Source organism: Dipodomys ordii, unplaced genomic scaffold, assembly GCF_000151885.1.
Source record: "Dipodomys ordii isolate 6190 unplaced genomic scaffold, Dord_2.0 Scaffold58, whole genome shotgun sequence".
Taxonomy (NCBI): Eukaryota; Metazoa; Chordata; class Mammalia; order Rodentia; family Heteromyidae; genus Dipodomys; species Dipodomys ordii.
The window spans coordinates 7,354,019-7,380,604 of record NW_012267274.1 but is presented as its reverse complement, the minus strand read 5'-3'; the positions used below and the strand labels follow the sequence as shown (position 1 = coordinate 7,380,604).

General features: G+C 47.6%; 1 protein-coding gene across 1 annotated transcript in view; it reads left to right on the top strand.

Annotated features, from left to right (window-relative positions):
- Positions 1–26,586, top strand: part of Btbd16 (BTB (POZ) domain containing 16) — a 41,274-nt gene that overhangs the window by 8,102 nt on the left and 6,586 nt on the right. The window contains exons 7-12 of the mRNA XM_013021898.1: positions 282–396; positions 5,450–5,519; positions 7,423–7,553; positions 14,846–14,965; positions 24,624–24,715; positions 25,600–25,700. Coding sequence (XP_012877352.1) covers positions 282–396; positions 5,450–5,519; positions 7,423–7,553; positions 14,846–14,965; positions 24,624–24,715; positions 25,600–25,700 — 629 coding nt within the window. The remainder of the gene's footprint in view (positions 1–281; positions 397–5,449; positions 5,520–7,422; positions 7,554–14,845; positions 14,966–24,623; positions 24,716–25,599; positions 25,701–26,586) is intronic.

Here is a 26,586-nt window from a genome sequence, read left to right as displayed (position 1 = left end):
AGGTTCATAGAGAGCCCTGAGTTGTCTCGGTCCCAAGACACAGATAGATGCTCAGAGTGGCTCCAAGGAGAGGCCTTTTAGCAGAGCTCAGTTCCCTTTAGCGTTATCTTCAGCTCATCTGGAGCACTGGGAGTCCAGTGGCCACTTTCTCAGGTGGAGTCTGCACATGTGTATCTTCTTCAAGAGCATCCACCTGTCCAGCCTCAGGAATTGTGAGGCCGTGGGCCAGGGCCACAGGCAGAGGCCTGCGCTGATGGCTTTCCCTTGGCTACTGCCCCCAGCCTTCGCCCTGGCGCTGAAGAACCTCTACATGACCAATGTGGACATAAGCGTGGACGACCTGCTGGGGGTGCTGGCTTCCGCTCACATCCTCCAGTCCGGTCACCTGTTTCAAAGGTAAGAAGACAGGGGGACTAGGGCCCGTCTGGGAACATGTAGAAGGGCCTTTCCTGGCCCATTTCGTGGACTGGATCTCTTCCCTGGATGGAGACACAGTGGGCTCCTTGGTGCCCAATGTGACTTTGAATGTGGAAATGAATAGAACAGATGCACAGGTTGTGGGCTGCAGGTTCATAATAGGCACTTGTCTCTGGAAGTGACAGGTAGCTCATAGGAATAAAATAACAAGGGAAGGGGTGGTTCTCCTGCTGGGAGACATTTTGCAGATATGCCAAGTGACTTTCTAAGATCCTAACAATGAAGCTTGCTTGCCCATTTCCACCAGGGTTCACTTCTGTATAGAATAAAGTCTCTGTTGTGTGTACATACACAATCTGAGGGTGAGCTGGCTTTCTGTCATGTTCATGTCTTGCTTGTTTCAGATATGTCTGTTTTCTCTTGCCAATAATATCTTTGTTATGAATGCCATACATAGTGATTGTAAATATTTGGGGGGAGAGAAAAATGGGAAGTGGTTGTTGTTGTTGTTATTGTTGTTTTTTTTTTTGTGCCAGTACCAGGGCTTGAACTTAGGACCTCACATTCTCTTGCTCAGCTTTTTCAGTCAAGGCTGGTGCTCTACCAGTTGTGCCATACCTCCATTTTGGCTTTTTTCTGGTTTTAGTTGGAAATAAGAGTCTTTCTAGTTTGTCTGCCCATCCTCAGATCTCAGTCTTCTGAGTAGCTAGGATTCTAAGTGTGGAGCCACTGGGGCCTGGAAAAATCACAATCACCTATTGATTCCACTGGCCACTAGGGGGCATCACTTTACTGCTTGGGTAGTCACAGCCCCTGGTCTCATCTTGGTGTCCAGTAGGAAGCCACGGGACAGGGGCACCCAGAGGTATTCAAAGGGATTGGTGCACCATTTTAAGGCTTCTGCATTTTGGAATGCCTAGAGCTCGTAGACCTTGGTAGACAGGGGGAGCAGCAGGCAGGTCTCAGAACTTCTGCCTGCATTGCAGAAGCCATGATGATATAATCTAGGCTCAGTCAGAGGCTGCAAGTTGTCTGTCATTGGACGTTTCTGCAGATCCCAAAGCACACGTGAGATTCGTGGGCTCCACCCTTCTAAAAGCTTCCCCATCACCTTCATGTACCTCTCTGGTCTCCACTGCAAGTGTGGTCGTAGTGTTTATCTTAGCTATTCCTCAGGACTAAGTGGCAGAAAGCTTGTAGGTGGAGCACTCCCACAGTCAGACACAGTGGAGCTCTTTGCCAGGCTGGACCCCTGAGATCTTTCCCTGAAAGGAGGAAAATGTGTGTGGCTACACACATTTCATTGAGGGGGAGACTGAGGCTTCTTACCCAGGATGACACAGCTTCCAAGTAGACCAGCCAGATCTTGAAGGACATTGAGGAGTCCCCAAACCTATACCATTAGCACCACTCCATCTTCTATGTAGCAACGTAATTGGTCATTTGTTCATTCAGGGTCCTGAGCCGCTCTAGCCTTCCTCTCTATGACCCTGGGCCTAGTGCAGTTTGCTTATTCACTCCTTCAAGCTGGATTTCTACTGCTTCCGTAGGATGCCGAGGAGACAGAGAGGCCCCAATGGGCAACTGGCTGCCCTTAGAGGCAGGCCTCTTACCCCACCGTTCCCAAGACACAGGAAATGAGCTGTCAGGCGCAGTGGAGGGGCAGGGACTCCCAAATGGAACATTTTGTCCTGTGTGTGATTAATGTCAAGTAAAACTGGTGCCAATGATGAGAAAAAGCACCCTTTAGAACTCCCCTGTTTGATTTCCTGTAATATTACTTCATGCCACTAGTGTGAATGGAAGGGTAAGCGAGGCAAGTAGAAGATCCTCCGTGGGATTCGTCTTGCTAGCTTGTTCGGCGGCTCCTCCTGGGCTCTTTCAGGATGTGTGCCCAGCCGCACCAAGGTGGCCCTGAGCACAGACGTGGCGGCTCGTAGCTCTGCCCTCCCCAGACCCCCATGTGACTGACTGTGGAGAGGAGGTTTACAGCAGCGATGATCTGTCTGTCTGGCGGCCACCTCAGGCCTCAGTTTCTTCATCTGAGTGACTAATGAGTGAATGAATAAAATGAATGAGTAGTTCATCTTAGCCGAGACAGGACATCAGCAGCTCCCTTGAGGACAGAGGCAGGCCCTCCCCTGGGGACCACGTTTTGTGGCCTCCACACTGTCTACAAATGTCCACAAGCAGTGCCTCAGTCCTGGGTCGCAGGACAAGATACTTCATGTAACTGCACTGGCGATGCAGAGATCCTAGGATCCAAGGCCTACAGGTACTCAGAGGCCCACTCTCTCTGCAGAGGACACAGCAAGAGAGGCCTGGCATTTCAGAGTGGCTCTGTACCAAGTCTTTATGGTCAGACCTGTGGGGCTGGGCATAGAGGGGCGATAAGCCAGCTTGGCTATGGCCTTGGCACTGCCTAAGGAATCTGGCCTTGACCCTATTGGTGATGGGGGTGGGGGATGGGATCTGGGCTATTAAAGACTCCCCTCCCCTTTGTTTATGTACAGCATGCATATGCAGCTCAGCATAGCCTAGGACACAAAGCAATGACCAAATCACAGCCTCCTTACTCAGGTCCTTTCTGGACAGCTGTTTCCTGGTGCCACCCAGTGCGGCATCTCTGACCACATCCTGGGGCGTGGCTTTGGCCTTGAAGTGGTTCTCTAGGCTCTTTCGATCTCTCAGCCTCTGCTGCCCTGCCTCAGCCCCAGATGAGAAGCCCCATCGATCTGTGACTTATCTACAATGCCCCAAGAATGGCAGGTGACTCATTCTCTTCCCTGCTGCCCTGCCCTGTGCTGTGAGCCAGAGCGGGAAAGGCTCTCGTGGTAGAGAGCCAAACCTGCCCTCCCACTGGGCAGGACCAAACCTGCCTGACAGCCGCAGGACCAGCCCTGGATTCTGCAGATAATTGCTATAGGACTGATTGTTCTAGGTCAGAGGTCAGGGCAGGCCTTCACACAGCTGGGCTGGGGCTTGCCTGCTCTGGAGAGATTGAAGGTACAGTTGTGTGTGTGCGTGTACGTGTGTGTGTGTACACCCAGGTGTGGAGTGGAGCAGCAGTGCCCAGATGGTTTTGTGACATTAGGTGATAAATGACTGCTCGAAGGCCAGCTTGGTGGCAGAACTTTCCTCTGGGTGAGTTTCCCTCACCCAGAAGGTGAGGCTTAGAGGTGCTTGCTTTTAATCCCAGTTACTTGGGAGACAGAGATCAAGAGGATCAAGGTTTGTGACCAGCACTAGCAAACACTAACCAAGATGCCATCTCAACCAGTAAGCCGGATGTGGTAGCATATGCCTGACATTCCCACTTTTCAGGAAGTGTAAGAAGCAAGATCGTGGTTCAGGTCACCCCAAACAATAACAGAAGATCCTATTTGAGAAATAACTGCAGCAAAAAGGTCTGGGGGCATGGTTCAATAGGTAAAGTGCCTGCCTAGCATGCATGAAGTCCTGACTTCAAACTATTTCCCCCACCAAAAAAAAAATGGCCAGTGGGCTGGAGTCACAGCTGGATCTCAGCCTTTGCAGTCGGAGGCACGGCAGCCAGAGTGGAGGAGGGAGGGGGCCGTGAGGAGGACCTTGGATAGCTTCCAGTCGGTTCAGTCAAGGGCAAGCATGAAGCTTGGAGGGGAAGGGTCCGAACCCCTGTTGACCGTAGTCAGGACCCCCTTCACAGTGTGAAGGAAGCCGTGGAGGCAGGGAGGCCCGCTGTTGGGAGTCTTCAGCCAAGATTCAATTGGGGACACACAGGGCGTGAATTAGGAAGTAGGAGTGGAGAAGTGGGTCAAGGAGACAGGAAGATGAGAATGGATGGGCTCAGCCACTGTAAGCCAAGAAGCTCACAAGATGACAGCAGGGCCTAACGCGGACTCAGCGCATGAGCCCCGCCTGAACTCAGGACCACACCTCCTCATCGGCATCATGCACCCACTCAGAATCCAGGCGTACAGGGTGCTTTGTCATGACCAGGTAACCAGTTACTTCCTCATTTTTTGTTTCTTATTCTTGCCTTGCACTTATAGAGTTTGAACTCAGGACTTCAAGCTTGCTTAACTTGCTAGCTCAGCTCGTGCTTTACCAGTTGAGCCATGCCTCCAGCTTGGCTTTTTGCTGGTTAATGGAAGATGGAGTCTTATAGACTTTGCTGCCCAATCTGGTTTCAAAGCATGTTCCTATGGATCTTGACCTCTAGAATTGTAGGTGTGAGGCATCAGTGTCCAGCTAGTACCGGCTTTAAGTGGCCAAACCAATACATAAAACAAAACAAGAGAGTATCAATTCTTTTTTTTAACCAAGAAGAAAGAAAAACAAGAGTAGAGAAACTAAAACATGTATACTATAGCAATCTACATTCAGCCACACATTCAGCTTTGAGCTTCCAACTGATCAAAGGAAAATGTATAATTGGGAGATAGCAAATATTGGTATTAAAAGGGCCACCATCTTCAAATTACCCCAAGACCTATAATAATCAATATCTTCATGTCCTTAACACAGTTGTAATAATATAGCAATCTGTCTGAAGCTTTACCCTAACAACTGTCTCCCTGTGTGTCTACCCACTGGGCTGTCAGCTTTGTTGTTTGCACAGTGAAGTCCTCCCTGCTGCCTGGAACATGGTGTATGCTCAGTAAACAGATCCTCCATGACTAAGTAAGCCAAACCGATAAGGCATAGTCATAGGAAAGAACTAAGATTTTCATCAAAAAAGTTGCTTTTGAGATCCATTGAAACTCCTTTGGCAGGAAGGTACTTATGGCCATTTTGGCTATCAATAAGCCTCAATAGGGCAGCTTTATGCCCTTTGACACAGAGCAATAATAGACAAGGGCTACTTGGCTGTCCGCTGAAGAGCTGGTAGCTCTGGTTTTTTCCTTTGCCCTAAAACAAGATTCCCTTTTTGTGAGCTCTCTGGTGCCAACCTGGAGTTAAAGGAAGTCCCTGGGTCTCCCCTTGCCCCTCCCACCCCACTTCTCTGACAGCAACCTGGGCTTCCACAGGATCAGCAATCTTCTTCCTGCAGGTGTGTGACCATGATGATGAACGAACTCTCGCCAAGTACTCTAAAGGCCTTCTACCTGGCTGGCTGCAAGGTAAGAGTCCCTCACAGGACCTGGTCTCTTGGGGTGATGGGGCTTCAAAGGCAGCCTGAACTCCAGGGTTTCACTCAGGCTTAGCTCCAAAGAAAGCTATTCAAAGGTAACAGCCAAGGTTAGAAATATGTGAACACATTTGTAACACATTTGTTTTCTTTTTAAACTTTCATTTGAACATTTTTAAAATTTATATCCATTTATTTATGTTTTATGCCAGTCCTATGTCTTGGTGCCTGGGCACTCACTGTCTCTGAGCTTTTGTGCCCAAAGCTAGTCCTCTACCATTGGAGCCACAGCCCCGTCCATCCTTATTGGCGGTTAATTGGAGATGGGTCTCACGGACTTTCCTGCCCAGGATGATCCTTAGATCTCAGTCTTTTTTTTTTTTTTTTTTTTTTGGTCGGCCGTGGGGCTTGAACTCTGGGCCTGGGCGCTGTCCCTCAGCTCTTCAGCTTTAGGCTAGCGCTCTACCACTTGAGCTACAGCGCCACTTCCGACTTTTTTCTGCTTATGTGGTGCTGAGGAATCAAACCCACGGCCTCATGCATGCAAGGCAAGCACTCTACCCCTGAGCCACCTTCCCAGCCCCTAGATCTCAGTCTTGTGAGTGGCTAAGATTACAAGCATGTGCCATAAACACCTAGCTTTATAATCTATTTTCAAAGGAATGGTGAGTAGCACAAAAAAAAATTAGGAAGGCTTCATCTTGGGATGGAGAGGGGGTGAATAGCCTGATCTTCTCACTGAAATAGCAAAAAGCCTTCCAGTATATTCTTTCTAGAGCTAGGACACGTTGTCCCACTGGGTCTAGTCCGTGTATCTGTGTTGGGAACAAATGACACAATGCGGCTGTTGTTATCAGAAGAGAAAATGGCACCGCTGACCAGCCACAAGGGGGCAGTCCTGAGTCCCACATCTCCTTCCACTTTCCCTGTGGCCACTGTCCATGGACACGGACCCAGAGTCTCCACTGTGGCATAGCCAGCACATCATAGGCCCCTTAGAGCCACATGGAAGAATGTTCTAAACATCTACTCACAGAGAACCTGTGGTCCTTACCTTGACTCCCTGGCGTTAGAGATCACTGGGTACCATCTCTGCATTCCAGTCCAGCCAGCAGGACCCAGGGTCCTGAGTTCATGCAAAGTAGATAGTCTAAGACTCTGGCACCTGGGAACCTCTCTCTGTTTCTGTCTCTCTGTCTCTGTCTCTCTCTCCCTTCCTCTCTCTCTCCCTCCCCACTTTCTCCTTTCTCTGTTTTTCTTTTTTCCCTTCTTTCATACTTGTACTGTGGCCAGGGCACTGTCTCTTAGCTTTTTTACTCAAGGATGGTGCTCAACCAACTGAACCACAGCCCCACTTCTGGCTTTTTGCTGGTCAATTGGAGTTACGTTGCGAGAGCTTTATTGCCTGGGCTGGCTTCAAACCACAATCCTCAGATTGTAGATCCTTAAGAGGCCTCAGCCTCTTGAGAAGCTAGGATTGCAGGTGTGAGCCCCTGGCACCAGGCTCTGCCCTTTAATTTTGCTTCTAATGATGTACAGAGCAGCCTCTGAATCCTGCGAGAGTTCTCCACATGGCACCCGCCCAGCCTCCTCTCATCAGCCCAAGGATTTCAGGCCACCTGAGTTTGCACTCAGCTCAGCCACACACTAGTGTGTAACCTCAGGAAAAACAGGAACCTTGCACCCTTGGTGTAATAGTGGCAATGGGCAGCCCACCTCACAGACAGAGTCTAGACAACCCTTCCTCTCTCTTGCCTCCTATATAAACTGCCTATTTTGTTGGAAAAGTTTGGGCCTGTGAGTGTGTCATGTTACTGAGAGTGTGTGTAATGTCACTGCTAGCCAGAAGAGGGCGCTTGGCACCCTTCATCCCGCCTTGTTTTTTGCCTTCTCAGTACAAGGAAGAGCAGCTCACCATTGCCTGCGAGAAGTGGCTGGAAATGAACTTGGTCCCTCTGATGGGGACACAGATTTACCTTCGACAGGTCCCTCAGGATCTGCTCCTCAAGGTGTTGAAGTCCCCCAGGTCAGAGCTGGTTCCTGGGACACTGCACTGGGGTGGGTGTAGGAGGAAGCAGGTGGGGGGGGCGGCGGGGGAGGGAAGAGTGGCAGGAGAAGAAGGGAGGAGATGGGAGATGCCCACATTATCCTTGATGCCAAACATCCTGTCCTCCTGGATAGTCAGGCCTCGGTGTCAGCCATGCTTAGGGTTCTGAGTATGGGGCAGGGAGCAGGGAGACCCCTTTGTGTGGCCCCTGGGCCAGAGGTCTCCTTGCCTCCCTGGTAAGGGAATCGAGACTATTGTCTAAGTAATTTAGATAAGAATCTCGACAACAGCTGGGCACTGGTGGCTCACACCTGTATTCCTAGCTACTCAGGAGTCTGAGATCTGAGGATGGCAGTTCAAAGCCAGCCTAGGCAGGAAAGTCCTTGAGATTCCTGTCCCTAATTGCCACTAGGTGCTGCGGCTCAAATGGTAGAGTGCTAGATTTGACCAAAAAAGCTCAGGGACAGCACCCAGGCTCTGAGTTCAAGCCCTAGTACCTATGCACGCACACGCGTTTTAACAATAATGCATATTCATTGTGGAAAATTTGGACAACAGGAAGGTAGAAAAGAGAAATAAAACTTCTCACTAACTAATTTCTAGCTCCAGCCCTGACTCTGCTGGGGAATAGTTTTGTACCAGAGATCCTATTCCTGCTTGGCCTCCGACAATTACGGCTAAGCCCAGTTCCCAGCACCTCTCCCCTTAACCTCCCCCAGCCCTGGAGTTCCGGAACCCTTGGCCGGCTGCTCAGGCTAGACTCTGGGAAGCCCTCTGGGTATCACCTTGACCATCATTGAAGTCGAAATTGGCCGCAACTTTCTCGTTATTTTGATACCATTCATCCAGTACTGTCCTCGATAGCACCTCTATGTGTTTAGCATTATACAGTGTACCTGGTGGGTGAAGTATCCTTGGGACTTTTCTTCAGTGGCTCTTGATACCAAGCTTGTATTCCCCTTGGATAGGACCTCAGGAAGAGGGTGAATTTCAAAAGTGGAACCCAAATTCTACTCAAGGTCTTGGTAATTAGTTAGAAAATAAGTGTTTCCTTGTGTGTTTATGGTGGAAAGCATCCTGATTTTAGAAGTCAATCTGGAGAGGCATCACTGCCCTGAGTGGTGAGTTTTGGTGACCAGGGAGCACGCAGTGACAGAGGTGAGCTTGGCCTGCCCCAGGCCCAGTGCTGGGGAAGGTGCAGCCCCAGCGTTACCTTTGTACCATCTACGCGTGATCTAAGGTCATCCCAGGATCCCAGCTCAGCTCAGGGCAGCCCAGGATACCCAGCCACTGGGTCACGGGCCCCCATGTTCTGCCCCACCCTCCTACAACTCAAAGGTCAGGATGGTGAAGAACAGCTAACCATGGCTTCTCTTCGCCTTTTCCTAACACCATTCCTTCCCTGGAAAGGCTGAGCTGTCCTACCCTGGTAGCATGTAACCAAAATGGGAGAGAGAGAAAAAGAGAGAAAATAAAAACATCTGGCCACAACCAGGGCATGGGTGACGGCACAGGCCTTGACAAAAACATTCACTGGGCAGCAGCCTGGGTCAAGCAATTACGTGTCTGGTGTCTAGACTCCCCAGCCTGGCAGCCACGACCCAGGCAGGAGCGGAGTCCTGTCCCTCAGCACGCATCTGCGCGTGCAGGCTGGCTGTCATCCTCCAGGATGGAACTGCTCCACATGGCCTCTTCCCATCGCTGTACCATGGGCCCGGTGCCCTGGCGTGGGGGCGGGAGGCTGACGGGAGCCCATGGCCACCCACTTCCCAGTCTGCAGGAGGTGGGAGGCAGGGGATGTAGGCAGAGGGCACCTGCTGGAAATGTAACCAGCACCTGCGCAGAGGCCCAGGCTTCTGGCTGGTGCAGCTGGCACCACTGTTCACATGCGAACAAAAAAATGAACTTCTTACCCGGCGCTGGCAGCTCACACCTGTATTCCCAGCTACTCAGTTCTGAAGGTCAAAGTTCAAAGGTTTCCTGGCCAGACAAATCCATGAGACTCTTATTTCCAAGAGCCCAAAGTGGAGACATGGATCAAGTGTTAGAGTACCAGCCTTGTTTGGGGGGCGGGGGGAAACAACCAATACCAAAAACAAAAGCATGAGGCCCTGAGTTCAAGCCGCAGTACTGGCACACAAAAAGAAAGAAAAGAAAAAAAAAGAGCGAAGGAGCCATGCCTCCAGCTAATGGTCACTGAGCACTTTTTGGTAAATGTCCCTTTCAGGCCACACAACTCTACACTGTAAGCACAAGTTGTTATCCCTGAGATCAGAGGCTAAGGAAGTGTGCCACAGGGCTCGCCCTGGCCACAGAGGCCCTGCTCTACCTGAGACCCTAAGCCCTCCTTGTTCCTGGTGGAGCCGGAGGTGGCCCCAGAGTGGGAAGCATGGCAGTGTCCAGCCTGGAGGTCAGGACCCCACTTCGCTGTCACCTGAGAGTGGGAAGCATGGCAGTGTCCAGCCTGGAGGTCAGGACCCCACTTCGCTGTCACCTGACTCCCAGCTGGGGGCTGTGGGTATTGGGAACACTGTCTTCTTAGCAGATGCTTCCCTGTCTGCCCGGGGCAACCTCTCCCATCTCTAGGCCCTTTGACCTCATCTGTGTCTGGAATTGACTTTCCATTGTGTAAACAACCAGAGACAACACACCTACACGAGTAGACAGTGTTTCTGACCTCCTCGATCTTCGGCTTTATTTACTTAGGCATTTGGTTTGCAGTTAATTTTTGTCCATCGAGGTCACCACCAGGTTACCCTGTTCTCGTAACTAATGGGTGACAAGTTCACTCCGAGTTCTGTTTTCCTGGAAGCCAGGCTGCTTTTGGACTTAGAGGAGGAAGAGAGACCTCGAGAGAACTCTCCTGTTCCCATGCGCACAAAAGTCAGCCACAAAACCAGGGACCCTCGTCTCTGCGCCCTGCACCTCAACGTCCTTTGTGATCCAAGGAGTCTTGGCATCTCAGGAATCCCCAGGGTCCTTGTCACGCCTGTCCCAGCTGCCCCTGCAGTGTGTGACGGCAAGCCCCGCCCTCCAACCCTCAGGGGACACCTATCTCAATGATGTAATTCCTGAAGCGGAGACTCTCCACAGACAAGAACCACACCTACCAATTACTGAGCACTTGTATGGAGCTCTGAAGTGGCCTCTCCTGGACCCCTCGTCCCCATGGCAACCCAGAGGGGTCGGCACTGTTGCCTGCACTTTTCCCTTTCCTATGAAAGGGAGACTATAGGAAATAGAGGGCTTAGCCAAGGGCACCCCCATGCAAGTAGAAGTCTTGGGATTTGAGGCCCGGTCAGAATGGCCTCAGCCTGCTGGTGTACAGGGCACATGGCCTCCTTTTTCCTTATTGAGGGTCAAGAAGCGTAAAGATATGGATGTTACTATTTTGCCTCAGAAGAACAATTTATAGCTGGGTGCTGGTGGCTCTTGCCTATAATCTTAGCTACTCAAGAGGCTGAGATCTGAAGGTCACAGTTCAAAGCCAGCCCAGGCAGATGAGACCCTTATCTCCATTAAACTGCTAAAATACCCAGAAGTGGAGCTGTGACTCAAGTGGTGGAGTGTTATCCTTGAGTAAAATAACTCAAGAGACAGTACCTGCGCCCAGAGTTTAAGCCCCAAGACTGGCACAAAAAAAAATTTTTTTTAAATAAAGATAGAAGCCGGGCGCTGGTGGCTCACGCCTGTAATCCTAGCTACTCAGGAGGCTGAGATCTGAGGATTGAGGTTCAAAGCCAGCCTGGGCAGGAAAGTCCGTGAGACTCTTATCTCCAATAAACTACTCGAAAACCGGAAGTGGCGCTGTGGCTCAAGCAGTAGAGCACTTGCCTTGAACTGAGAAGCGCAAGGATAGCGCTCAGGCCCAGAGTTCAAGCCCCACGACCGACCAAAAAAAAAAAAAAAAGATGTAAAATAAAAGTAGAAAGGATTATGTAAAACACAAATGTATTCATCTCCCCAAATAACAACTTGTCACAAATTAAGAAATCTGGTGAGACATGGGACCAAGGGGGAGCCGATGCCACAGCAATACTCACAAGACAATATGTTGGAAATGGACTTTACAACTTGCAGTGGGAGGGAGTTGGAGGGAAGAAAACGTGGGAGAACGGGGTAACAATGGTTGACAAGAAGTGTACTCATTACCTTACATAGGCAACCGTAACCCCTCTGTACATCACCTTGACAATAAATTTAAATTAAAAAACCAAATAAAGAAAGCAAATATTCAAATATCAGTAAAGCAGTGTTCCCACACCCATCCTACTCACTCTTTGAAGAAAAGGCCGGCAAACCTCTTGGGACTTGGTGTGAATCAATCCAACTGAATGCTTATTACTGTGCATCCATGTGCATCTGTAAACAGTGATTCTGCCATCTTGCAGAGGCTTAAAGTCCAGCCCAACATCGCCAAGGCCATCTTTTGCAGCTCATTCACCAAGGCTGCGCTTTGTGTTCTCAACATGTTGATGCCGATGTACCTGATTTGCAATTTTTTCTTGTAATGGTTGCATAGGGTTCTATGGAGGAAGTACACAGCATCCTTTTCCCATCCCTTTCCTGAAGGCCTTTGGTTTTATTTGGTTTCTCCTATGACACAGACAGCGGCAATGGGACCTTGTTCACAGCCCATTTTGTTGGGTGTGGCTTTCTGCCTTCAGAAAGGAGGTTTATTGTGGGTGTACCATTTTCTCTAAATGCAATAGAAAGAACATTTCTTTTCCTGGAAAAAGCAAGCAGCAGTTACACTGCAGTGTCACCAGGGGGCACTGGGGAGCATGCCTGGTGCAGCCTGACCTCCCTCCTGTGCCGGGGTGGGGTGGGGCGGGGTTGGCAGTTGCTGGCTATGCACTGATGGAGGTCTTCAGGGCTCTGAATTCATGACAATGTGTGTGACGGTTCTGGCAGGGTGATTGCTGCAGGAATGTCACTGGCTGTGAGTTCTGTCTTGATGGAGGCCATCAGAGCTGGAGGCTCATGATAAAGTGTGTGCCTGTTCTTCTGCAGGAACGAGTATATTGGAGGACTGATACTGGCTTGAAGACACAGCACTGTCTTTTAGTAATTGTCCATAAATAAAACCACCGTGGAGCACCGATGTTCCCCCTGTAGCTGCTAGCCTCTGCTCAGTCAGGTAAAAGTCTTCTGAGCTGCTGGACCTCATGTAGAACACGTTCTGGAAACTCACTCAGCTTTCCCGACCCAGTTGACAAAGTTCTTTGCGGGGACATGGCACCCAGCAGCTCTGCGAAGCAGCTCTGTGGATCTTCTCCTTATCCTGCCTCCTTGTTTTGGCTCAGACAGTGACCGACTTGGTCCTGTCTAGCCGGATTCAAATCCCAGGCATCTGCAGGTAGCCTGAAAACCAAATAAGAGAAACAAACGAGACAGTTGTACTGCGTCCAGAAATAACGAGAGAGGCGCACGGTGACATTTCCATAGCCCTTTAGTGTTTTGACTCGGCTTGGGGGTCCACCGCAATGACCTTACCCACCTCCTAGGAAGTGGCTGTGACAAATTTTGTAAACCAGGGTGCCACGTCACGGTCAGGGACTAAAAATATCCCTGGGATATTTTTGTAATCGCTTTCTTAGATAACCGAGTCCGGAGAAGCTCTGGGAGGGGCTGCTTCTCCTAGCTTTGCAGTGACTGGCATCGTGTGTGCTTGGGGAGAGACAGTGACTGACATTGTATACTTAGGGAGAGGCCTCTTGCTGCTGGGGTCACAGTGTGCACTCTGGAGCCACCACCCACTTTGGGTAAGAGCTGCCATTAGCTGAGTGATAGAATGTCCAGGCGCTGGGCTAAGCACTGTGTGTGTGTCTGCAGAATAGTGACTTCAAAGATATACACATCCAGATCTCCAGAGGTTCAGTTCTTTATGAATAGGTTCAGTTCTTTGGCAAAAGGGAACTGGAGTTGCAGATGGAATGGAGGTGAGGAAGCAGCTGACTTCAAAACGGGACGTTACCCTAGATTATCTGGGTGAGCCCGGTATAATCGCAGGGTCCTTTACATGTTCTGAGAGATTCAGAGGAGGAAGACTAGCCTGGAAGATGCTGTGCTGCTAGCTGTACAATCCAAGAAGGGGCCACAAGCCAAGGAATGAAGGTGCCCTCGACATGTAGGGGAAAGTGGAGCTGCCATTCTCCCCAGAGTCTGCAGAAGGAATCAGCCCTGCCAGTCCTGCTCCAGGGAAGCCAAGTGAGAGCCGCTTCACACTTCCGACCTCCAGACCTGTGACAGAAAAAACCGATGGTGTCTGAAGCCACTTTGTGACAGTTGGTTGAGGTAGCAGTTGGGAACTCATAGAATGAGTCACCTCCTCTGCTCTTCATCAGGGTCTCCTGAGCACTGCCATTCCTGCTCTTTCACAGCTGAGAAAATCATAGCTATAGCGCAGGTTAGCAACACTCCAGAGGTTCCAGCAGGCCCGAGTCTGAGCCCGGCATCATGGGACCTGGGATTAATAATTCATACTCTCAGTCAGGTGCTTACTTTGGGTGCAAAATCTCAGTCATCAACATAAAGCATATTTTGAGGCATATTTAAAAATCAAAATTGATATAAAAAATCTAGGATGAGCCTGGTGCCGGTGGCTCACCCCTGCAATCCCAGCTACTCCAGAGGTTGAGATCTGAGGATCGCAGTTTGAAGCCAGCCTGGGCAGGAAAGTCCCCATACGATTCATATCTCCAATAAACTACTCAGACCGGAAGTGGTGCTGTGGCTCACATGGTAGAGTGCTAGCCTTGAGCACAAAGAGGCTCAGGGAGAGCACCCAAGCCCTGACTTCATGCCACAGGACTGGCAAAAAATATTTTTTTTAGAATGAACACAGTATTAAATATTTAAATAAACCACAGGGTCATTCAGTTTCCATGTCTACAGAAACAAGTTGGTATCTCAACTTCACTGGGTAGTAGTGTGGAGTTGAAAATCTGTATAAAATGTTTGGGGAACACTGACACTTAATAAGAGCTTGCAAAATGCAGACATTGTTTTCTGTCGTCACACAGTGGGTGTCTGAAAGCTCAGGGTCCAGAGCCACGGTGCTGAAGTTCAAGTCTCAGCTCTTACCAGTCAAGTGACCATGAACTAAATTTCGGGTTTCTCTGTGTGTGACACTACCTGCAAACTCAGAGCTGGCATTACCTCCATCACCAGACTCGCTTGTAGCTTCATTTTCCTACAAATGGCGAGGCTTTCCTGCGGCAGTGCTTATTCATTCCTAATGTTCCTTCTCCATCTTTCATTTTGACCAGGTTGTTTACCTTTAGCGAATTTGATCTTCTGAAAACTTTACTTATGTGGGTCTACTTGCAACTACACACCAAGATTCAGACAATTCCAGTTTATGAAACTATGCTGACATTTTTCAACAGGTAACATGACTTAGTGTTAATTGATAAAATGTCTGTCCTGTAGGATGCTTTTTGTCTTATGATATCATTCTATCACTGATATAATGTTCATAGCACCTTCCACAAGATGTAAAGTGCAGCTTCCTTATGAGGCCTAACATTATGGGATGTCTTCAGACCACCAAACTATTTTTAGAAGTGTAAATAACAGGCAGGTGTTACAGGATGAGATTCTTGGAACTCCTATGTCTAGCAATAGGCTGGACGTGCAAGATATGCTCTTGTTGAAGAATATTACCATTCTATAGAGACCTTAAAAGTTCCTACGTGAGACCAGGTATTCTTGTTTCTATTACTCTAGATGGTGTATAGAAATGCGGGGCCTTGGAGCAGATAAAAAAGCATTTGAATTTGTAGAAGTTTTGTAATATTGAGCTGGTTCCTTATTCTGCCTAAATTTAAAAGATTGAAAATCCATATGTCTCACCAAGTGGAAAAAAATCACAGTTACTGTGACAATACTGGGCGCTTTTTGAAAAAATGGTTATTATAAAGATGATGTACAAAGGAGTTACAGTCACATGTCAGGGAGTGAGTACATACTAGCAATTTCTTTCTGGACAATGCCCCCCTTCCCTTACTCTCTCCCAATTTCCCCTCCTCTTCCCACTGGGCACCCTTTAAATCTGCAACACCAAGTACTTTCTCTCTAATCAGCACATCCTGTTCCCCACTTCAGCTTAGCTACACATTACTAAGAAGCTGGTTTAGCATTCCCATTTTGGGAGGAGGAAAGTGAGATTGAGATCATACACCTTGGCAGACAGTATGCACATGATAAGGGGTAGAGTTTGACTTGAACTCAGACCTGTTAAAGCCCAAGATGCTTTGCTGTCCACACTACAGCAGCTAGTGTGGTTCCTACCTTGTTGGTTGGCAGAAGGCCCCCTACAAGGTTTGGAAAACTCCCGAGGCTGCTGTTTTTATTAGCCAAAGATGTACAAACTGCTTTGTAAGGCACCCTCTTGCCCTTTCCCATTTCCCCTTCTGTCTATGAGTGTGTTGGTTTGTCCAATCCCGTGGTGGTGGGGAGCAGCATCGGGTGAGCCAGCTGGCTGCTGGTATTCCGTTTGTGTCACCTTAGCTTCCTTTCTTAGTCACTTTGCATTGATGAGACATAATATGGAGGCCGTCAACTTTTAAGAAAGGAAAATATATTTGGGCTCAAATAAGTTTTAATCTGTGGTTGCCTGGCTCCACCAGATGGTGTAGCAAAATGTCACTTCAAGGTGGACAGGAAGCAAACAAGGAGGAAAGGCTGGGTTTCAATCTCCGCCTCTTAAAGGTTCCACCACCACCCAGTAGCATCAGAAGCTGAGGACTGAGCCTTTCACACATGGGCCTTGGGGACGCGTTTTGAACCAAGACCCCTTGCACTTTCATTAAATCTTTGTGAAATCACACCCACACCTCCAAGGTGCTGTGGAGTTTGGTGGTGCTATAGCCAGCGACTATAGATGGCCTTCAGAGTGTCTTCTCGAGAGGAAAGTGCTAGTGGGGTAAACTTCCGCATTGCATTCCTGTTTCTCTTCTCCTCAAGAGTAGGAATGGGGGTTCCAGGAGTGACAGGACATGTTCGACGTTCCGGAAGTAAAACCGCTCCCCTTCTTTTGCACACATGAGTTTAGCAGGTAAACATATTTCACGTTGTTCAGCAGCGTGACTAGGTAAAAAGCCAAGTTTCATTTGTATTGTTCTGAAGGAGTCAATCCATTCCTGGAACATCTTGGCACCATGTTGACTAATAAAAACCCTCTGAGGTTCTGTCTTGTTATTTAGAGAAAACAGTATTCAGGGCCAGAATTGTGTGTGCTGTGCTTAGTTTCTCTATAATTTGCTCTGAACCCAAATGTGTGAGCCCCTCCTCCGTGCTCTTTTAATAGCCCAGAGACACTCCTTCCAATGAGTCATGCTGCAGGAGGGAGTGCTGCTGGGGGACAGCTCAGCCCTCATCTTGGCACTGGAGATGGGAAATGACCTAGCGCAGATACACGCATCGGAGCAGTGGTTTGGGGAGTAACAGGAGGGGAGGTGCAGGAAGGAGATGGGGAGGTATGTGGCTCATTGCACAGAGGATGGAAGGCCATGGGCTTCTAGCCTTCCAGGGGTCCCAAATAAACTCTTGGCTTCTCTTCAGCTTCTCATGCATGTCAGCAGTGCCATCAGAGATTGTCCTCTTTCCTGGTGAATCTGCATGGTGCATGACCATTCCGTAAACCCCAATCCTACAGTGTTTCTTGTGAGAACCACTTACAGATATTCAAGGCATCTTACCAGCCCAGCCTAATCACCACTTAGTAGGATGTTTACCACAGACTTAATACAGATACCTTTATTTTACTGAAAAAGTTCCTTTCATTTCTAGTTTGATGAGTTTTTTTTTAAATTAGGAGCAATGTCCCTCTTTTTTTTTAAATGTCTGATTCACTGTTCTCTTTCTACTTTCATAAACCTGAAATGTAAATCACTGGTTTAAAACCTGTATTGTTTGTTCAGTGCTACGAATTTCCCTCTATGTATTGCTTTAGCCGCATTCTCACAAATTATGATGTGTTTTGTTTTAAATATCATTCAGTTCAAAATACTATTTTTCCTCTTTAAATTTCTTCTTTGAGTCATGAGTCAGAACTATATTGTTTGTTTTCTGAACCTTTAAGGATGTTTGTAATTTATCACTAATTTAATTCCATTGTTATCAGAGACATTCTATGATTCTAATTCTTTTAAATTATGGAGAATTATGGCCCAAAATAGTCTTTCATAAATATTTAATATATTTTAATATCTTTGAAATTTGTAGCCTCTTTTTCCTATGTGATATTTGCAACTTGTATGTTTCTTTTCTTTTATTCATTGACCAACATTGTTAGTTTATTGCTTGAACTCTACTAGGCCATGTCCCTGAGCTTTTTTTGCTCAAGGTTAGCACTCTACCCCTTAAGACATGCCTCTATGCTCTGATTATCCTACCCAGGCTAGCTTTGAACTACAGCCTCTAAAGTAGCTAGGATTACAGGTGTGAGCTAATGATGCCTAGCACTGGTTTATTTTAACAAAACCGAAAGGCTTTTGACAAAAAAAGCTTTTGATTCCTTTTTTTTGAAATAAGTAGTATTTTGATAGCCTTTTCATTTTGTTGATTTTATATATATCCCTGTGGATATAAGTATATGCATAAATATCCTGTTTTACTAACCTTTGCACTATTTCCTTATATCTACTTTCTTTGAGGATCATTTACTATTTTTTTCCTAATTTCTTGAGGTGTGGGCACTTAGGTAATTGGTTCTGAGGCTTCTTTCTGCTTTGGGGGTATGCATTTCATTTCTCTGTATCTCACACCTTCCACATGTGGTGTCTGTGTACAGTGTGTCAGGTTGGCAGTGGGGGTGGATTTCTCCAGCTATTTCTGGAGTAAGGACACACCTAGGTAGAGAAAGGAAGGCAGCCAAGGAACCTGCTGCCCCTGTCTGTATGGTAGGATCAGGGAGATGACCTGGAAAGAATGGTTGCAGAAGCAAAGATGGCCACAAGGATCATTCATTCACCCATCCGTTCTACCTGATGTGGTGGATGGGAGGAGGAGTGTTCTACCTGAAGAGGTAGGAATCCATCATCATTTATTCAAAAAATAGTGGGTTCTATTACAATTTATTTGATTTTGGTTTATAGTGAATTTGCATAGATCAATCTGCTTATTGAACAGAGATATGAGGTTCTTTAAAAAAACACCTTTATTATCATTAAGTAGCTGTACAAAGGAGTTGCCATTTAACAAAGCAGATTATGAATATAGTGCATCTTGATCAGTGACATACGGGTTTGTTAAATGCCTCTTGCTGGTATCATCTCTCATATTTCTATGTGTGGCAAGGTCTCCCAAAGGAAACCCTGCAAGTACCACCTTTCCCCAGTGTCTAACATGGGTGTTTATTCTCTGGTCTTCTGCCATCCCATTCACATCTCTTTAAGATTTGTACTTCATTTAAAACATACATTGTGATTGATTTATCTGTCCCTAAATATAACTTTCACATCGATCGTGCACAGCCAGGACTTTACACTCCAATCCCATCAGGCAACAGCTGTTCCCTCACAGCTGAGAATGAATGATGCTTTGAGTGTTCTGTAGAAGGAATTTTAACCTCTAAAATATTTCACTTCAATGCAAGGAGCTACTCTGCATGGAATGCTCGGTAACTACTCTAGTCTCACCAATTGACAGTAAATAGGCACAGGTGCTGTGTTTGCAAGGCCTGTGGAGCTCTGCAGGAAATGCACAGGGCCAGCGATGATTTGAGTCCTGATGTGCATGGATTTGATGCTGGATGACATCTTTCTCCCTCCAGGCTTGGGCACCACTGTGTATGTTATACCTCTACTGGCGCTCTCTTTCCAGGGCCAGGATTGGCCCTTCACTTCTACAGGAGCTTTGTATATGCCCAGGCTCTGCAGAAGATTGGAAAACAGCCTTGTATTCTTCTTACCCCCATGTCTCCTCTTTTTGGTGTCTGGGACTGGGCTAGATCTGAGTGAACCCCTCTGGAAGGGTGAAGAAGCCAACTCATAGTCAAGTGTAACTGGACATTGTAATTGGGATCAGCAAAAGATCTTCCCATTTCCAAGGGAACTGGGTAAAACTTTTCTTATGATTACATGAATTACAGTGAAGAGTGGTTTAGAAGCTATATAATAACAAGATATGTTCAGTTCTTAAACTGATCACTGCACTAAATCAAAGGAGATTGTTGCTGAGTGTCCTTTAGCAATTATCAACTGGTCCTGCCTCTTCATTGTGCACTCTAACAGAAGCCCTGGGCTGATAAGGGCTCCTTTGTGAAAAATCGGTGGTGGAGCCAAGACCGACGTGAATCTCACAGGTCTCCTGACACATCATTTTACTATGAGGTTTTAGGGCTGGGGCAAATCATAATAGATCTATATCTCTGGCCCTTAGATTGATTATTATCAAATGTGTCTTGCTCAGATGATCACTGAAAAGAGGTCATGGATAGAGGCAGTGAAATTATTTCCCCTTTCTAGATTTCATTGGCCTCTTCAGCTGAATCTCACCTTTCCTGTGCCCTGTCCAAATCGGATCCAGCCTTTACAGAAATGACCAAATATAGCTCCAGGGGGCTTTCCTGGATCCCCATCTAGACTCTGGATACATTCCTCTTCTGTGCTGCTTTTCTGCAGAAAGAACAAGAGCTGTGCCAGCTGCATGGGTGTATACTAGCCTGATAACCCAACAAGCACTTTCTCCACCCTTCCCACACATGCTGTGCTCATGGAACCACCTAAGAGATCTGCCTGGTCATGCCCTGGGCCCCACAGGCCCCAAGTTCACTGATTTCTCCAGGGAAATAGCCCCGGATGCTACATCCCGGTGTGGGCAGAAGCTACACCTCCTTGTGATTCATGAAAGGCATTTGCAGAGGAAGCCACAGAGCATGCGTGAGCCCAGGCTCCGCTAGGCAGGGAGGGAGGGGGGGGGCAGGGGGGTGGGGGGGAATGCTGATCTTTCTACTGCAAGATTCATTTAAAAATCCCATGAGTCACATGGACATGGGTGCCATCAAGTTGTTCTTAGAATTGTTCCACCCGGCCCTGTGCTCAGAGGCTGGTGTATTTGAGGACAAGAGGATTTCTCAGAACATAGCTTTCGTGACTTGTCTGAACTTTGTCTTTTCTTTATCTGGCCACTGGCTGCGTTTCCCTTCAGCTTGGCTCTCTGGAGTTTGAATCTCCCTTGTTCTCAAGATGGCAAATATGATTGATTTCCAGTTCTTTATAGCTCTCTACTCGCCCCCCCCACCCCGCATTGCTGCATTGCTTCTTGGCTTTCCAGAATACAAAGAGACAGCAAAGTACATTTTCCACAATAGTGTAGAGAAACACAGGAAGAATCTGGATGTAGGTAATCATCAAAGAGGACCTAATGCTGATTGTAGCTGTCATTAGGCAAGATGCTAGTGAGTTTCCAACCAGACTCAAGAACCAGAGCCGTCCTGACCATCGGAGGGGACATGGGACTGGGTCTTGACAAGGTACCAACAGGACTTGGTTTGACAAATGAGTGTGGTGACAGCAGACAGAGGCATATAGGCATGGAAATATGGCCTGGGGTAGCCTGGCCACCTAATGCTGGCATTGCTGGCATTCCTTGCAGATAAACTGTGGATGAATGGAGGGACAGAAGGGTGAAGTTGAAGCTGGAAAGTTGGGAGGGTACAGATTTTCAATCAACACAACCAGTGGACTGCAAGGAACGACCAGGCACAGTCAGAGGCGTTGAGTAAAAACACGACTCAACAAAGCAGACACAAGACACAAATCTCTGTCTTCCTAGAGTCTGAATCCAGGCAGCAGAGACAAACCATAGAGGAGGCATGTGTTGGAGGCGGTCAGCTCTGATCTGAACCCCAGCTCGGCCGCTTACTCCACTAAGACTTTGTCCAGCAGCCTGACCATTTTGCGGGGAGGCTGCCACACATACGTCTTACCTGATGGGTGGGTATGTTCTGACCTAAGGAGAGGAACCAGCGTAGTATCTAGGAGTAGGATGGCCTGAGCAGTAGAGACATTGGGAGGTGAAGCTGGGCTGGCCGCAGAGGGATTGTTTCATTCAGGGCACTTTGGGGTTTAGATCCAGAGGTCCATCTCTCCAGGTCTTTGTCACTGTTATGTTTTGACCAAAAGCCATGTTCTCCTCTTACTGTGAGCTATTGCCCCCAAATGTATATGTTTTTCCAACTTCATTTAAATGTTAATACATTATTTCAAATAGGTTTCAAGTAAGCTAAAGACACTTTTGACCTTCAATCTTTGTTTTATGGTAAAAGATACATTTTAACCATTTTTATAAACACATCAGTGTCATTAGTGCATTCACTTTGTTATGCACCCATTTTACCTTTAGAAGCTGAAACTGTACTCACGGAAGTCCCTTTTTTCCCCCTCTCTAGCCTCTGCCACTTTCTGTCTCTGTTGACATCATTATTCTAGCACCTCATAGAGTAGAATCATACAGTATTTGGCCTATTTCATAAAGGTTCACCTATGCTCTTGCCCATTTCAGAATTCCCCAGGGTATTCTGGGGTATTTTCTGCTGGGCTAGCAGAGCCATGAATCTTACACTCAGCAGGGATGATGGAAGGCCTGAGGGCACTTTCAAACTGCCATGTGCACCCTCAGAGAGAGACTTGCCTTTCTGGAGGTGTGGAGGCAGTTTGCATGGAGAGCCAGCCCCAATTCCAATCTGGCAATGTCTTGCAATACCAAGGAACTGTGAACTGTCTTCCCTAGAGAAACCATGCCCTGGGGCGTCTCAGAAACTTTAGGAAGCCGGAAGTGTGTTGCAGAAAAATAAATCTAAAACACGTGAGGTCTTTTCCCAGCCAGAACTTGGTGCCAGGAAAACTATGCCTAGCCTTGTTTCCATCAACACAGCCATTCACAGAAGCCTCCAGACTCGGCAGCCTTCCTCTTCCTATTCTATGTCACACCAGGCACACGCATTCACCCTCCAGCCAGGAGGGCACAGAATGAACCCAGACAGTCAGAAGGCACCGGGTAAGATAGAAAAGGCCTGGGGTTGGACCCGTGAGGTCGGCCTAGCCTCCTCTGGGCAAAGGATCGGATCTGGGTGCTACTGACTGGCTCCAGGAGATGAGCCCTGTTCTTGGGTCTTTTGAGAGTTTAGAAACACAGAGGCTGAGAATACCATCATCTTCCTTGGCCTTAGCTCATGGCCTGGGTGACTTTGAAGGGTGGTAGTGATGAGATATGCCATGGAATCACTCTGCACAACCAGCCTGAGGCCCAGCTCACTTTGGAACAGGAAGGCAATGGTGCCAAGCACTTTCCAGACACTGTCATCTTGACTTCATCCATCTACCAAAAGAGGCACGTGTGGCTGTTGTTCCCACTTGAGAGCGAAGGAGATCGAAGCTCAGGGAGGCCCAGTCATGTTTGATGGGTGGCTGGACCCTAACTGGACCTTGGTGTCTTCCAGCTCCATTGGTCAATGAGCTAACTGTGATTCTTCCAGGTCAGTCATGAGATGACTGACCATCCTCACTACTTCCTTCAGTGCCCCACGTCTCTTCCCAAATCCACCGAGACAAAAGGCTTCTCCACAGAGGCCTTGGCTTGTGGTCCCTCGGGTCTGAGTGGCACGCAATGGGAAGATGGAGGCCGTGGGACCTCCTATTCTTACAGCAGCACAGAGCATTGGAACGGGGGCCTGGCGTCTTCCTAGTCAGAGGGAAAACATCCCCTGAGCCCTGCCCTGACACTGCTGTGCATCTGATTGTTTTGAAGCTCCACCTCCAGCTGGTACTCAGTGCTTGGGGACAGCCCAGCCGGGGAAGCCCCAGCCATGAGCACTTAGCAAGGCCAGGAGGGAGCAGTGGCTGGCCCTTTCCCGACACCCACAGTGCCCATGATGGAGGCGTCAGCTGTTCTTCCATTAAATGGTGACAGAGGCAGAGAAGGAATTAGCCTCCAAGTCAGTAAATAGAACAGGTGCACACGCATGTTAACTGTCACACAAAAACATCTGTGTGCTTAGGACACCAGCAGCCCCAGCTCCACACATCTTAGGTAATGGAGGGCTGGTTCATAACAGTCCTGCAATTCTGGAAGCATTTATCTATCTGACAGACACGGAAGTATATGTACGGATAAATATTCATTGAATTGAATCAGAATCCATTTGTCTTTGTCCCATCCTTCTCAGCACCCCTAGATCTAGCTCCTGGGACCACTGAGAATCAGAGTTCCTGGAGATTCCCAGGAATCCCCAAATCTGTACAGGTCAGCAGGATCCCCAGCACAGGCAGGGCTCAGAGCCAAGGGTGTGTCGGGTCCGGCTGGGACAGGGTGTTATTTGGACTCTTGGTTCATGGAAAAGCAATCTAAAAGTTCCCTTGGCTGGTCTTATGCAAAATCTTCCCCGAGGGAGTGACCATGTATTTCCAAAGAGACTTGAAAAAAGTATCCCCCATTGTCCCATTTGGGGGAAAATGACCTTTTTCTAAAGCCAATTATTTCAAAACAAGAGTGATGGATGTGTGTCTGCATATGAATGTCCTCTAGGGGACTTGGAGTGCCAGCTAGCCCTGAGCTGCTGCCTGTGTGGTAATGAATGGGCATTTCCCATAGACCCTGGCTGTAATAGAATGGAAGCTGAAGTCAGCCACGGAAACGAGTTACCCTGTAAGTCCTTTTAAAGGGGCTAATTTCATCACTCACTACAAGAAGGCGTCACCTGCCCCAGGCTGAAGTACTGACTGAGCCTCCAGTTTTCTTCTGTAAAAGGTAGCTGCCGGTCTTTGCCCTGTCTGTCCCACAGGAAGTTTGTGAAACTCAGGGGAGAGAGTATAGATTGAAATCCTCTATAGATAACATGGTCCTGTTGTCATGCTGCCTGTCATTCCATGCATACTTGTTGGGCACCTCCTGGGCACACAGATTGTGTGCTGCCCAGGGGAACCAAGGTACACATGGGTCTAATGGAGAAATGACCAGCCTCTTTGACATGGCCTGCAGTAGACTCCATTTGTTCCCAAAAGCAGTTTAATGAAGGTTTCTATTCTTTTTGCCTCCGCAAAGCTTCCCCAAGAAGTGTTGCTTTCTGGAACGCGACATAGGACAGGGCTGGATGCCGCTCTTCCTTTGCTTGCGTCTGCACAACATCACCAGCGGTAAGTGAGGTGGTGGCATGTGTGGGACCTGCCCTGCCCTCAGCTGCTCCTCAGAAACCTGACTGGGAGTTGTCAAAAAAATCAGCTGAAATCTAGTTGTGTCACTTCTGAGCTGTGTGACTTTGGGAAAGGCACATAACCATTGGGTCTCAGTTTCCTCATCTGCAAAATGAGGACAATCAGAGATGCCATGAAATAGGATGATGGATAGGTTACGGAGCTGCTGAAGGCTATTTTCTTGCTCTGTGATTGGGTGGCTGGTCTGAGCATGGGATTCACATCTGGATCATTTGCCTAGCCGTGTTGACACACTGGACTAGTTGAACTATTTGTCCCTGAAGGTCAATTTTTTTTCAAGACCTCTATCAAGGAAAATATTGGCTTCAGTACTATAGATACTGTTCATCAAACACATATTCATTTCTGGAAATCCTTAGTATTTTTGCTCCAACTTTACCACCTGTTTTACAAGGCCTGATTCAGGCTGGTTCTACCCTTTGCACCAATTTCTTGGCTGTGGATAGTAACACCCAGGCTCTCTTTGATTTCCAGTCTGCCCAGGCTGTCTCAACTTCCATTTTGCACTTCCTCATGAAATGTGTACCCAAAATGAACCAAATGTAAAGCAAAGTAGAAGACCAGGAGAGGAGCTCTCCATAGTTTATTGGCTGAATCTTTGTGGCATGCTAGTTGACTTGGACATGATGTTATAACATCTCCCCTACCAATATGTCAGAACAATTTCCTATGAGATAGTACGATGCTTCATGACATATTCTGCACAAACCAGGGATAAACTCTGTAACTGAATATGGATAAGAGACAAGTTGTTCAATTGACCTCAAAGCTCTAGGTCTGTGTCCAGCAATAGGCTTGTATTTCAGCCTTGCTGGGCACAGGGAAATGGCACCTGCAACTAGAAGAGGGAGAGAAATTGGAGAGTGTGTTCTGGACAATCCAGAGCACCTCTCCTGGGGAGATTACTGTATCCAAAAGGAGCTTGGAGAACCTTTAAATGTTAATGAGACATAATAAATCCAGGCATGGCTGATGGAACCAGTTTTGTCCAAGTGGCTTTTAGACTCCACCAGCACTGATCACCTCATTCAAATCCCCTTACCAGCCAGGTGGACATTTGTGTGTGTGTTGGAAAGGGAAATGGGCCGTGACTTAGAAACATCTTTTGGATTCCTAGGATCTTGGGAATGGAGATGTAAGGAAGTGTGTTGGGGAAAAAGTTACAATAGAAGAGCATTTAAGCTGGACCAAACGTCTCATTTCCTTTTTCCTTGCAGTATTTTTAAAAATAATATCGTGAGAACAGAAATGTCTTAGAAGAGTGTAGTTAGTTGGTTGAAGTTGACCTTGGAGATCATTGAAGGGGGTTTTGTGTGTGTGTGTGTGTGTGTGTGTGTGTGTGTGTGTGTGTGAATACTGGACTTGAACTCAAGGCCTGGGCACTGTCCTTTAACTTTTTTCCCTCAAGGCTAGCATTCTACCTCTTGAGCCACTGCTCTACTTCCAACATTTTGCTGGTTAACTGGAGATAACTCTCATGGACATTTCTGCCTGGACTGGCTTCAAATCATGATCCTCTGATCTCAGTCCGCAAGAATTTGGTCTTTCCTTTAATGTATATCTCCACTATTCACTTGGCAACAGCATTTTCCTTTGGGCTCATTAGGAATATATTTCTTCTAAAATACGTTAAACTTCAATGCATTAATGAGTGACACAAAAAAATTCCTACCAAAGTTGAAAATGCCCTCCAGTTTGGAGCGAATCCATCCTCTCCTTTGGCAGTTTGTTTGCAGTGAGAGTCTTTATTTTATTTTATTTTTTATTTTATTTATTTATTTTTTGGGTCCGGT